The following is a 13,665-nucleotide window of genomic DNA, read 5'->3' as shown; positions in this document are numbered from 1 at the left end:
TAAATAGCAATTACTTCCCTTTCCAGCCAGCATCCTCAAATTAAACAACTCAGCTGTTATATTATTATTAGCCAACAACAATTTAGCCACTACATTATGCATTCCCGAGTATTTCACAAACACTGGCCCACAACCCATGCAAGGTAGGGTGGTACTATCAATCCCGTATTGTAGACTGAGAGGGGAACACGTTCTGAATGAGAGGAAAGCTCGACTGAGGCCATCCAGCACACCCATGGCTGAGTCACGATCTGAAACAGGGACTTCCTGGCTCACACATTCTGCAACTACACCATGCCAGTTCTCAACAGGAAACAATCGTGCAACAGGAAGACGACTCAGAATGCCTGAATGACTATTACTTAAATTGCATCTGCATAACATCAACAGAACACAAGGAGTACATTAAAAAACCACAAGCCAACAGTGTTAAATGAAAACATTTAACAATGCCTCTTTAAATTCAGAGGATCCACAGCGTCCCATGGTAAGTTTAAGTACCTTCCCAGCGGTGAAAGGTGCAAAAGTAGTCAAAGACTTGGACATAATTTTGTGTGCATGGTCTTGCTAAAATCCGCGCTGGCCACTTTACGCAAAGTTTAGCTGAGACTGAATCTGCTACACATCATGTTCTTACATTTAGCGTCTCAATATTTCTCAGACTACCACAGATCCACCTATTCTGCAGCACTGTACCTTCCCTTTCACTGTGCTATTCTTCTATCACACCCGGCTTGTCCCTTTGCTATTTGTGATGGCTTCTGTCGACAGATACTAACACACTTGTCCACAGTTGGCGCTGTAAAATGCTCAGCACCTGGACGCAGTTCTTCAGTCATCTCCCCCTTCCCCGCCTGCCACAGAAATGGCCTTTAGGAGATTTCAACAGTCAGCACTCTTCTGATCTTCTAACATGGATCAGATCAAGACTCACCTGCTCCCGACCCTGGCCTGTTCAAGAAAATGTAAGCGTCACCATTTTAAAGCCTTCCTCAAATCCCACTGCCATCAAACTTCAATTATCTCAGCCTCACCAATCTGCTCTCATTTCAACTACATGCACTTCCTACTTAACTGTACACTAGCTGTGATACTGATAGCATCACAAAGTTCTCATACAGCATCCTGTACGCTGCTGACACCAAACCATGGTACTCAGCAGCAGAGATACTTCAAGGCAGTGGTTTAGAACCACCAAAACAGCCACCAAAGGTCTGCCTAATCCCTTCGCTGAAGCCATTCACCTAAACTTGTCTTCTTTCTCTAAAAGGTAAAGGTAGTCCCCTGTGCAAGCACCAGTCATTTCCAACTCTGGGGTGACGCTGCTTTCACAACGTTTGCCACTGCCTTTCCCAGTCATCTACACTTTCCTCCCAGCAAGCTGGGTACTCATTTTACCAACCTCGGAAGGATGGAAGGCTGAGTCAACCTGAGCCGGCTACCTGAAACCAGCTTTCGCCAGGATCGAACCAGGTCGTGAGCAGAGAGTTCAGACTGCAGTACTGCAGCTTTACCACTCTGTGCCACGGGGCTCTTCTTCTTTCTCTAGTGCTGAGTATATTCTACATTATGCTACTTTTAAATACTATTTTAAGCTTCTGGATTTGACCCATGTGTTCATACAATAGCCAGTGTTTCTATGGATCTTTTAACCAGCTACTATTTTGCAACTTGTTATTTTGACATGATTTTTCCCTGGGTTTACTTTTATAATGTATGTCTTTAAATGGGCAGTGATGGCTTTTCAGTTTAGTTTATTTCTCTTTTGTAAGTTATACTTAGTACACTTTTGGTACAAAGGAAGAACAGCTAGATCTGAGTCCACTAGCCCCACATAAAGCAACAAGACTTTGGGGGACAAGCTTTCAACAAGCTCTCTTCTCTATGAAACTTCTTCAGAAATTCTGAAGCTAAAGGTAGAACAGATTTTCCAAATAAACTTACGTCTATCACTAATTTTTACAAAGGACACTAATTTCAGCAACAATTAATGCCACACAGAGACCAACTTCATGGTTGGGGGAATAAGCAGACAAAATTAGATGCTCCTGCACGGCTGCTCCTGACAATTACAATAAATGCTCATCCAAGATTTATCAAGCGCACACATTTAGACTGGAGCAACCTTCAGCAAGACCGTCCCATAAAGCGGTCTCCCAGCATTCCATGCAGCCAGGCACCAACATGTGGCCACCACAAATTATCACATCACCCAATCAGCCGGTTGTCTCTCGGTCCCAAGCAGCACAGCCAGGCAGTGACTTTAATCTTGTTCCATAGGACTAACGCATAACATCTTTGCAGAGTAACACAAGAAAAATGTATATCCCTGCCCCAAAGAACTCACAGATCTTAAAAGAAAAAAAAAGGGGGGGGGGCTGGAAAGGAACAGATCACATGATCAAATGAAATTATGTGCATTCCATCACAAACATCTCTCTCCAACCAAGCTGACAAGAGAGCCAATTCTGCAATAAGGAAGCAAAGAAACATTGAGAACAGCACTGCCATGCAAAATGCAGGAGGCTAAATTGTCTGCCTTACCTGTTAGGTCATGATGGATCAGGTCAGTGAAGCTGGGGTCATCCCCCCACCAGAATATCCACAGCTCTCTGCGCCCAGGTCTCTGGTCTCGCCGCCACACACTCAGGATGTCAGCCTTCAGGCAACGGCTGTAGCTGCTTAGGATGGGGTCTTCTTCCGTCACCGGGAAGAGAATTGGGGCAGACGTTGGACCTTGCCATACATATCGTTTCCATTTAATCCCTGTTAAATCAGCCTGCAGGGAAAATGTAAGAGAAATTAAGAGTACCAAAAATTGAACAAGCTGGGTGTCAGCATTTACTCAACCCAGAGATTCTTGATCACTTTCTAGAAATCTTTCCTCCCATCTAATGGGGGGTGGGTGGGACTAGATTTCAGAGAGTAAACCCACAATTGTTTTTTTCTTTTTTATCCCAAACAAATGTCTGACAAAGCCTAGCAACAATGGCTACAAATCTCATGCATCAGTTGAGAGCCTTGCCACCATGGAGCGGGGGAGGAGATTTATGCTACTGAATGTCCCGTTATTGAGAATCTGGATGCAAAGATCCTTCATGTGTTAGTGAGCTTACTTTATTTACTTAGCACGTTTTTATCTGACAATGGAGCTGCTATAAAACTGGACCAAACATTGCATAAAAGGCACAAAGAGTAACAAAAAATATCACAACACCTGTTCCCAAATGAAAAGGAGCATCAGGGGAAAATCCTGGAACATATTTCTAACCAGCTTCAAGCAGTTCTGTCATGGAACCCTTACTATCATAACTTTGCTGTGAATCTTCCCCTGAGCGCCCAAGACAGACTGCCGGTTTGCTTATGGTTAGGTTTCCTTATCTGAAATAATCAAGTAAATCCCTTTCTCCGAAACAATTTACCGTATGTCTTCCATGCGGCAATTATTACCATAAATAAAAGGATTACAACTAATCTCTGTTCCCCAGCTCAGTTTTTCTCCCAGACACAACACCTTGAAAAATTATCAAGTTTCAACAGAATGACCCCACTGTCCACGAAGCTGGGAGGGGGGGGGGAGACAAGGCAGTTCCAAACAAAGCCCACAGAAGTTGCCAAAGAGTTGAAACTTCACCCTTCCTTAGGCTGGTGAGAGAGAGTGCTGTTTCCCCTTCCCCTCTATATATGCAAACAATAAAAGGCCTTTCTGGAGTATTTCATTCCAACTAAGGAAGCTTCCGCTACTTCTGTCAAGTGGCAGAATTTGCAACAGTTGGTGCTCTTGGAAGGGAAGGGGGGGGGGGGAGAGAACATGCCTTAAAGGTGCTGGTAACTCCAAGCAACAGCAGTTGGGCTCAGCCAGCAACTTGTGATCCTGCAGATATATCAGGCTGCTTAGATGCCTTATTCTCTGCTATGCAGAAGCACACAGCAGCTTTGGCATAGATTTTCCTTCCAGATTTAACACCACCAGCCAGCCAGTCTAGCTATGCACTAAAAAAACTCAGGGGGAGATCAGCAAACCGCCCCCCCCCCGGGGCTTAAAGTTCAATTGGAATGATCCAGAGTACAACCATATTTTAAGACTATGGGAGGGAAAGGGCTATTGTGCATTGAGGGGAGGTCACTTACATCCCCCTTAACAAAAATTAAAGACAGCACTGCAGTTTTTCCAAAAGAATGCGAGGGTACTTTTGCCTCGGATTTGAGAAGGGTGCCACTTCGGGCCTGGGGGAGAGAAAGTGGGGTCAGACAAACTTAGCCTGGGGAATATGAGGACGAAGAGCTACAGAGGCAAGCCAGAGCTGAGATAAAATGGAAACACAAGACTCACTTTATAAAGAGAGAAAACGAAAGTGGAGAGAATATCAAAAAGCCAAGAAGAAGCAGAAGGGGGGTATAGGATACGACAGAGGAAAGAAGAACGGCTGGAAAGTGTAGGAGCAAAGAGCTCTGGCAGAAGAGAAGAGCGTGCAGGAAAGCGAGGCAATTCCTGGCAAGGCCTACTCCAGAGGACTCCTCCAGCAGCAGCAATGCTAAAAATGGCTGCTTTGCTTCCATTCCTCTCCCCCCCCCTCCTTCCTTTCCTCTTCCCTCCCCTAGCCATCTCGTCTCCCTTCGCCTCCACCCCCCTTCTCCCTCACTTGCTGGGTTATCTCCAGCGATCTCCCCACCATCAGTAAAAAAGAAAGAAGGGGAGGGAGAAAAGTCGCCACTTACCAGACAGAAGAGATTGGAATGGCAATCCTCCAAGCTGGCCCCGTTCGGCACGAAGCAGGAACTCATCCTCACAGCCACAACCCACACGCCATTATCCCACAGCCTCCGACAAGAAAGAAAAGAGACAGACAGAGAGAGAGACACACACACACACCACAGACTGGGAGGAGAGACACAACCAAGGGGGAAAGGGCCTTTTTTTTTTTCCTTTTGGAAGGGAAAAAAAGAAGTCACAGAAAAAGAGGGAAGATATTCAGAGCATACAGCGCACAAATAAGAGAAGGGAATAAATAATCCGGGGAGAGGCAGGAAGAGGCTTCAGTGGCAGAAAATCTTGGGTAGAGAGAGAGAGAGAGAGAGATCAGTTTCACAGCCTCTCTCGGCCAAAAGAAAGGGATCCGGTCCACAGACAAGAAGGGAAAGGGGAGTAAAGACACAGCCAAGATTTGGGCGCAAGGATTTCGGAGACTGGAAAGCCTCGCAGCGACCAAAGAAGAGGGGGGACCAAATAATCCAGTGCTTGAAGGACGGGAGGGAAATAAATCCGGGGGACTCTTCTCACGTCTAGACACCCCACACGCACACCCCAATTTACAGAATCAAGTCGTCCAGGAGACTGCAGAAGGGACTTTGAGATTCTCTGTCTGTCTACCCCAAGCGTCTATGGGGTTTGTTCGTGTGGCTTGGGGGAGATGATTTTTTTTTCCTCCCTCCAAAATAAATTAAAATGTTAAGCCATTTTTTTTAAACAAAAACCACTTGCTGGGATGCAGAAGCCAGCCGACAGCTAGGAAACGATCCTCAAGTGGTCAGCAGCCTCCTGAAAGGCAAATTTATTCGTATTCCTCCTGCTGGGGGAAGTGGGGTGGCGGAAAAAAAAAAAGTTCCTTGGAACAGAGCTGCCTTCCGAGTTTTCTTCCAAGAATCCTCCTTTCCAATCGCCAGCACTGAAATGAAAGCCCAGGTCAGTCTGTGGTGTTTCTTTCTCGGCGGTTGTGTAAGAAGGCAGGTGAGCGGGGAGTCCCTTCCGCCAGAACAAGGGGGAGAATCTGCTCTGAAAGGAATGGTTTTGTTACCCCAAAGATGTGGGTGAGCAAAATGAAAAACCGGGCAGCCCGCCCCACTTCAAGGAGGGCTCAACTTCAACCCTCCTTTCGGTAAAAAAAGAGAACCCCAGACTTCTTCCAGACACCTTCTTTTCGATGGCAGTGCCTAGACCGGCCTTGTTAGGAGTGCAAAAAGCCCCTAACCCCCCCCCAAAAATTAATCACAACTCTTCCAAGCACTTTTGGTACTCCAACCAGAGGACGTTTTCTCTTCCCCCTTTTCCTATAAATACATAGACGTGCGTGTCACCCTTCTTTCTGACAAGGAAGATTGTAGTGGCGGCTTATTCGGAAGGGGGGGGCCCCCCGCAGGTAGCAACCCAAAGTCCTTTTTCCAGGAAAAACAAGCAGGAAGGAAGATTGTAGTGGTGGCTTATTCGGAAGCGGGGGGTGGGGGGGGGCCACAGGTCACAACCAAAAGTCCTTTTCCCAGGAAAAACAAGCAGGAAAGCTTGTATTGGTGGCTTATTCGGAAGGGGGGCCCCGCAGGTAGCAACCCAAAGTCCTTTTCCCAGGAAAAACAAGCAGGAAAGCTTGTATTGGTGGCTTATTCGGAAGGGGGGCCCCGCAGGTAGCAACCCAAAGTCCTTTTTCCAGGAAAAACAAGCAGGAAAGCTTGTATTGGTGGCTTATTCGGAAGGAGGGCCCCGCAGGTAGCAACCCAAAGTCCTTTTTCCAGGAAAAACAAGCAGGAAAGCTTGTATTGGTGGCTTATTCGGAAGGGGGGCCCCGCAGGTAGCAACCCAAAGTCCTTTTCCCAGGAAAAACAAGCAGGAAAGCTTGTATTGGTGGCTTATTCGGAAGGGGGGCCCCCGCAGGCAGCAACCAAAAGTCCTTTTCCCCAGGAAATAAAAAGAGCAAGAATCTGAAGATGTCTTCAGCGAGGATTGAGGGGCTTCAAGGCAGCAGTGGGAAAGCGGGGGTGGGGGGAATCTCCAGGCAGAAACCAGGATCTGCTGCTTCCTTTCCCCCCCCCTTCAAGGGAAAGCGAAGAGGGCTCTTCCCCTCCCCTCAACGAAGCGTCTGGTCTGTGAGGCGGTTGTGGGGGGAGAGAGAGAGAGAGAGATCTCCCCCCAAGTTTGGGGATGGAGGAACTGAAGCTCCTTCTTCCTCCTCGTCGCCGTCCTCTTGCTCCCTGGGCGGGGTATCCCTCCTCTTCCTCAGAGGTGGTGACAGGTGAAGGGAGGGGGGGTCGTCGACCGACGGCGGCCTCAGAGGAGGAGCCCCCCCGGGGAAAGCAGCCCCTTCTCCTCCTCCTCCTCCGTCCTTCCCTCCCTCAGCGGTGCTTCTGTCGGCGGCTGCCCAGCCGCGGCATCCTGAGCGGCCTCCTCCGTCCTCTCCCCGCGCCGTCTCCTCAGCGGGTCTCCCCCATGCCCCCCTCCTCCTCCTCCTCCTCCTTCTCTTCACTCTCGCTCGCTTCTCTAATGGCGGCCACAGCAGAGCGACGTCGGGAGGGCGACCCCCTCTCCTCTCGCCTCCTTTCCCGGGCGCCGATTGGGCAGCGCCTCGTCACGTGCCCCTGGCGGCTCAGCCACTGGCCGGCGTGGAAGAAGGGAGGAAGGAGATGGGATTGGAGGGGGATGGAGGAGGAGAAGGGAGGGGGGGGCAGAGAGAGGAAGGAAGAGCGCGGCTGGGACCGGCCGCGGCCGCTAGAGGCGCCCGAGAGTCGATGACGGGAAGGAGGGAGGAGCGCTCTCGAGTAGCCCACGGTGGGGAGGAGGTCGTTGAGAAGGCGGCATCTAGTGGCCGGTGGAGGACTTACAAGGGAAAGAGATGGATGGATTCAGGTTGATCTTGCTTAATGTGAGAGCCAGGGCTTTTTTAGCAGGAAAAAGCCCAGCGGGAACTCATTTGCATATTAGGCCACACCCTCTGGTGTCGCCATTGTTTCACATAGGGCTTTTTGGTAGAAAAAACTCATCAGGGGGTTATTTACATATTAGGCCACACACCCTGACGCCAAGCCAGCCAGAACTGCATTCCTGTCCGTTCCTGCTCGAAAAGAGCCCTGGTGAGAGTTTATTTTATTTATTTGTTTATTTATCAAATTTATATCCCGCCCTCCCCTGACAGGCTCAGGGCGGCTAACAACAGTTTAAAAAACAGTAGAAGTTTAACAAACATATCATTTTTAAAATAAAATATGTAATAAAACATTTCCATACATATTAAAAGACCAAGGTGGCAAGTTTCTAATTTCCATTATATTAGTTCAGTGAGATTGTCGGTGCTGTAAGGTAATAGCCACCTCCCCCTAACCGTTGAAGGCGAGTTTGAATAATTCGGTCTTACAGGCCCTGCAGATCTGTGGCAGGTTCCACAGGGCCTTGATGTTTCCAGGGAGGGCATTCCACAAAGTGGGAGCTATTACCGAGAACATTCTGGCTCTAGTGCTGGACAATTGAGCTTCTTTCGGTCCAGGGATCTTAAGAGATTTTGAGACCCTGAATGTGGTGCCCTCTGAGGAAATGTATGTATGGGGAAAGGTGGTCCCAAAGGTAGACAGGTCCCAGGCCATATAGGGATTTAAAGGGTTTGAGAGCTGCAAGGCATGAATGTCAGATGTTTGAGGGCCACAAGACAGGAAATAAGGAAGGATGGACGGGTGGAAGGCAGGCAGGCAGGCAAATAGATGGGGGAGGGAGAAGTGGAAAGAAAGCAACTTTAACTTTAAACACATTCACCCAGCCAAGTGCCTTCTCCAAGCTGACTGATAGAGTGGTGGAAGCTTCAAGAGCCACACAATATGTATGTGTGAAAGAGCCACATATGGCTTCTGAGCCGTTTGGCCACCCCTGATCTGAAGCAATAGGACAAATTCAAGTGGACAGCCATGTTGGTCTGAAGCGGTAGAACAAAGTAGGAGTCAAGTTTCACCTTTAAGACCAACAAAGTTTTATTCAGAATGTAAGCTTTCGTGTGTGCATGCACACTTCTTCAGACGAGGAATCAGGTACAGGGCTACACATAGCTGGTAGGCAGTGGTTTAGAATGCAAAATGGTACAAATTTAAGATCCAATGACAGAATAGTAAAATTAACAAGCAAGCCTTTGATCTGGGTAGCATGAGCGTGAGAAACCAATAAAACAGTAACATGTCAAAATGTGAGGATGTCTGCTAATCACTCCTTTGTTTATAAGCCTGGGCCAAAATGAGGGCATTTCTTTCTCATAAGTTTTTCCCATCCAACTAATTTACCTTTTAACATGCAACATACATATAGTTTGCCATTAGAAGGAAAATACATTAAAATATAGTGGAAGATGGGTTTAGTATATGTAAGGAGATAAACAGCCAATATCCCTTATTTGAGTCTGTCAATACAGCTAAAAGATGGCTCGTGATTGATGGATTCAGGTGGGTTTCTGCATTGCTCTGAAGCAGGGGTGGCCAAACTTGCTTAACAGAAGAGCCCCATAGAATAAACATCAGATGTTTGAGAGCCATAAGACATGAATGTCAGATGTTTGAGAGCTGCAAGATTTGAGAACCGCAGGACAAAAAGGCAGGCAAATAGATAGGGGGAGGGAGGGAGAAAGGTGGAAAGAAAGCAACTTTAACTTTAAATGCATTCTCCAAGCTGGCATGGCTTGGAGAAGTGATTTAAAGAGAGAAATGCCTTCTCCAAGCTGGCCGACGAGGGCGGTGGGGGCTTTGAGAGCCACACAATAGGTGTGAAAGAGCCACAGTTTGGCCACGTCTGGTCTGAAGCAACGGGACAAAGTTTGAGTCCAGGGGCACCTTTAAGATGGACAAAAGTTTAATTCTGGGTATAAACTTCCATCTGCACGCACTCGTCTTCCGATAGAATTAGGTGGGCAGCCGTGTTGGTCTGAAGCAGCAGAGCAAAGTTTGAATCCAGTGGCACCTTAAAAATTAACAAATGCTCAATAATGGTTATAAGTTTTTGTGTGCATGCACACTTTTCCATATCCGATTATAATAATTATCCTTTGAGGAAGGGGTCATAGTGGCCAGGCCTGGCAGCGACCACCAGACAACTTGAGATCACATCTGGGCTTGATTGGTGGCTAGTGCTGTACAGCAGCCACCCCACAGGAGTCAGGGTGGTGTACTGGTCAACATGTGAGACTGGGATCTGGGAGAACCAGGTTCAAATCACCACCCTCCCATGGAAACTTTCTGGATGACTTCGGAACAGTCACACATAGTCAGCCTAGCTTACCTCACAGGGTTGTGGCGAGGATAAAATGAAGGAGAAAAGAATAATGTTAGCCGCTTTAGCTACCATTTCGGTGAAAAGCGGGATATAAATTAAGTAAATAAATATCAAAATAGCCAAAGATAGGGGACAGAGAAAATGCAGGTTGGTTGGCGAGTAGGAAAAAACAGAAAACAGTGTAGGGAGGTGGACACAGGGGAAAATGAGGTGCAGTGTTTCCCACCTTGCAACTGGGTTGCCAGACCACCAGTCTGGCCACAGGATCCTCCAGTCTTTGGGGCTTCAATCCATCACTGGCCAGCTGGCCAGATGGGAAAACCCCACCCCCAAAGGGGAGGGACGGTGGCTCAGTGGTAGAGCATCTGCTTGGGAAGCAGAAGGTCTCAGGTTCAATCCCCGGCATCTCCAAAAAAGGGTCCAGGCAAAAAGGTGTGAAAAACCTGGAGACTTGAGACCCTGGAGAGCCGCTGCCAGTCTGAGAAGACAATACTGACTTTGATGGACCAAGGGTCTGATTCAGTATAAGGCAGCTTCATATGTTCATTGGGGAGGGACGGTGGCTCAGTGGTAGAGCATCTGCTTGGGAAGCAGAAGGTCCCAGGTTAAATCCCCGGCATCTCCAAAAAACGGTCCAGGCAAATAGGTGTGAAAAACCTCAGCTTGAGACCCTGGAGAGCCGCTGCCAGTCTGAGAAGACAATACTGACTTTGATGGACCAAGGGTCTGATTCAGTATAAGGCAGCTTCATATGTTCATATGTTCAAACAGAGATGTCGTTGCACAACTTTCTTGATGCAATAACATCACTCAGAAGTGACATCATCAGGTTGGGGATGTTGAGCAATGATGCTCTGGTTTTGGGCAATTTTGTGGATTGTAGCTAAAAAAACCACCATAAAGTTTTTGCCCAAAACCTAGAGCATCACATATGACATTGGTGATGCAATGACATCATTTCCAAGTGATGTCGTCACACCCCGCATGCTCCAGGAGCAGCTCCAGGATCCCCCTGCCATAGAAAAAGTAGGACATGGTAACCCTAGCTCAACATAGGGTTGCCAGGTTCCCTTGCCTGACTGGCAGAGGTATGGGGGGGAAGTGATGTCATTGCATCGGGGACATTCTGGCATTTGGGCAAAACTCTATGGTTTCTTTCACCCTCCCTTTACCTATTGGCTTGCGTCTGTAACCATTTAAAAGTATTTGTATATTAATGATTAGCACGTGTTAGTATTTGTTGATGGTCATTTGTATTATTGATATTTTGTGTGCTAATGTTTATTATTACTAATATTTCATATATTAATATGTTATGTATATTTATGAGCATCATTGTTGTTTTATTATTTATTAATTGTTGAAGAGGTTTCAGTGCTCATCAGAGTTCTGCACATAGCGGCTTACAAGTAAAACAATATATAAATGACAAGCCATTAAAACAAGCCATTAAACTTTATTATTAGTATCGCTAATGGTTGTTGCAGTTATTCTGTTGTGTTTTACACTATTGTTATCCTTGTTGTATTACCGTTTATGATTATCAATATGTCATTTTACATCTTTATTAGAATTCCAGTTTCTATATTCACATGCAGGGCTTTTGTTGTAGAAAAAGCCCAGCAGGAACTAATTTGCATATTAGGCCACACCCCCGGGCATCACCATTGTTTCGCACAGGGCTTAGTTTGTAGGAAAAGCCCACCAGAACTCATTTGCATATTAGGCCACACACCCTGATGCCAAGTCAGCTGAAACGGCGTTTCTGTGTGTTCCTGCTTAAAAAAATAATAATAAAAACCCTGTCATTATTAATTAGTATCAATATTGTTATTGATGTTATTCTGTGCAACATGCTCTCATCAGAGATTGGGGCCTTGCAGGACTGTGAAATGGAGCTGTTCCACCTGGCCTTGAGTAGAGGCAGTGAGTGTCCAGTAAGATCTTATAAGATGCAGTAAGAGTTCATCATCTTCATGCAGCCCAGATCAAGAAAACTTAAGACAATTCCTGTGTTCCATCCTAAATTATGCCATTTTAGACTGTTCTAAATTATTTTACTTAGTATTGAATTTTACTTTGTATTGAATTTGCACTGAAATCCTGATGTTTTAGATTCTGCTTTGCAATCCGCCCTGAGCCCGCTTGTGGGGAGGGTGGAATATTAATTTAAATAAAAAAATAGTCTATAATGTAATATATGAAGAGCTCCGTGGCGCAGAGTGGTGAAGCTGCAATACTGCAGTCCTAAACTCTGCTCACAACCTGAGTTTGATCCCAGTGGAATCTGGGTTCAGGTAGCCAGCTCGAGGTTGACTCAGCCTTCCATCCTTCCAAGGTTGGCAAAATGAGGACCCAGCTTACTGGGGGGAAAGTGTAGATGACTGGGGAAGGCAATGGCAAACCACCCCGTAAAAAGTCTGCTGTGAAAATGTCATGATGCGACGTCACCCCAGAGTCGGAAACAACTGGTGCTTGCACAAGGGACTACCTTTACACGAGCCCTATGGCGCAGAGTGGTAAAGCTGCAGTACTGCAGTCCAATCTCTGCTCACAACCTGAGTTCGATCCCGGCAGAAGCTGGGCTCAGGTAGCTGGCTCAAGGTTGACTCAGCCGTCCATCCTTCCGAGGTTGGTAAAATGAGGACCCAGCTTGCTGGGGGGAAAACGTAGATGACTGGGGAAGTGATGTCATTGCATCAGGGACATTGCAAACGATGTCCATGGATGGAGGTGGGATTTCCCCTGGCAGCCAGCTGGCCAGCGGCAGTCTGAAGCCCCAAAGAGGAAGGGAACCCCCATCCAGACCTGGGGGCTGGCAAACCTAATCATCGCGGAGACCATGACGTCACTTCCAGGACGACCCAAGTTGTGTCAAGTGATGTTCTAGCATTTGCCCAAAACTCTATGGGTGTTCATCAAATGCTATGCCGCACCTTCGTGTCTCTGAATGCCAGAAATTGCCTAACAGGGCTTGGAATATTTTGGCAAGGTGGCATACAAAGACAAAAACTGGGCAGTGATGTTCCATGCCCTTGGGCCAGAAAATCAAGACTTCCCTGCCTGGGCTGGAACTTCCCAATCGCGACTTATATTTGATAATCACCAGCTCCAGGTTGGGAAATAGCTGGAGATTTGGGGTGTTGAGCCTGGGGAGGCCAGGGTTCGGAGAGGGACTTCAACGGGGTCCAAGACCATAAAGTCCACCCTCCAAAGCAGCCATTTGCTCCAGGGGAACTGATCTCTGTTGTCTGGAGATCAACTGTAATACTGGGAGTTCTCCAAGTGCCCCCTGGAGGATGGCGGCAACCCTATTTGACTTGCCGTTTAGTGGGGGTAAGGCCTCATGTGGCTTTTCTGCCAAGCATCAAAATATAGCTCGGCCCAGCTTAGATGCGAACAGAGATTTTCACACCGAAGGACTGATGCAAGGAGACGTTGCCGCAGTCCGGATCCCAGGTGCGCTCCATCCTTTTTTCCACTCAGCCACTTTTGTGAGTCACCGCGGCGCGGGAATCTTCTCCCCCTGCAACTTTTGCAGCTCGATAGGCAATCCGATCTGCAAGGGCTGCTGCACTCCTCTGTGGTCGCTCTTTTTCAAAGTGTTGGATTTCTCCTCCGGGAGGGAGGACTTAATAACTCTGCAAACAAGTCTTTAT

General features: G+C 47.3%; 1 protein-coding gene across 3 annotated transcripts in view; it reads right to left on the bottom strand.

Moving 5' to 3' along the window:
* Positions 1-5,906, bottom strand: part of MED13 (mediator complex subunit 13) — a 157,171-nt gene extending 151,265 nt beyond the window's left edge. For 2 of the 3 annotated variants that reach the window (XM_060259552.1, XM_060259553.1), the window contains exons 1-2: positions 4,720-5,833; positions 2,545-2,779 (exon numbers count right to left, since the gene is read on the bottom strand). In XM_060259552.1, coding sequence (XP_060115535.1) covers positions 2,545-2,779; positions 4,720-4,785 — 301 coding nt within the window. In that variant the 5' untranslated portion in view covers positions 4,786-5,833. Of the gene's footprint in view, positions 1-2,544; positions 2,780-4,719 lie in introns of all 3 variants that reach the window. The other variant, XM_060259550.1, reaches the window with a different exon arrangement.
* Between the last annotated feature and the right edge of the window lie 7,759 nt (positions 5,907-13,665).

The sequence above is a fragment of the Heteronotia binoei genome, chromosome 18 (assembly GCF_032191835.1).
Source record: "Heteronotia binoei isolate CCM8104 ecotype False Entrance Well chromosome 18, APGP_CSIRO_Hbin_v1, whole genome shotgun sequence".
NCBI lineage: Eukaryota > Metazoa > Chordata > Lepidosauria > Squamata > Gekkonidae > Heteronotia > Heteronotia binoei.
Note: the sequence above shows the minus strand (reverse complement) of the source record. Positions and strands in the feature narration are given on the sequence as shown.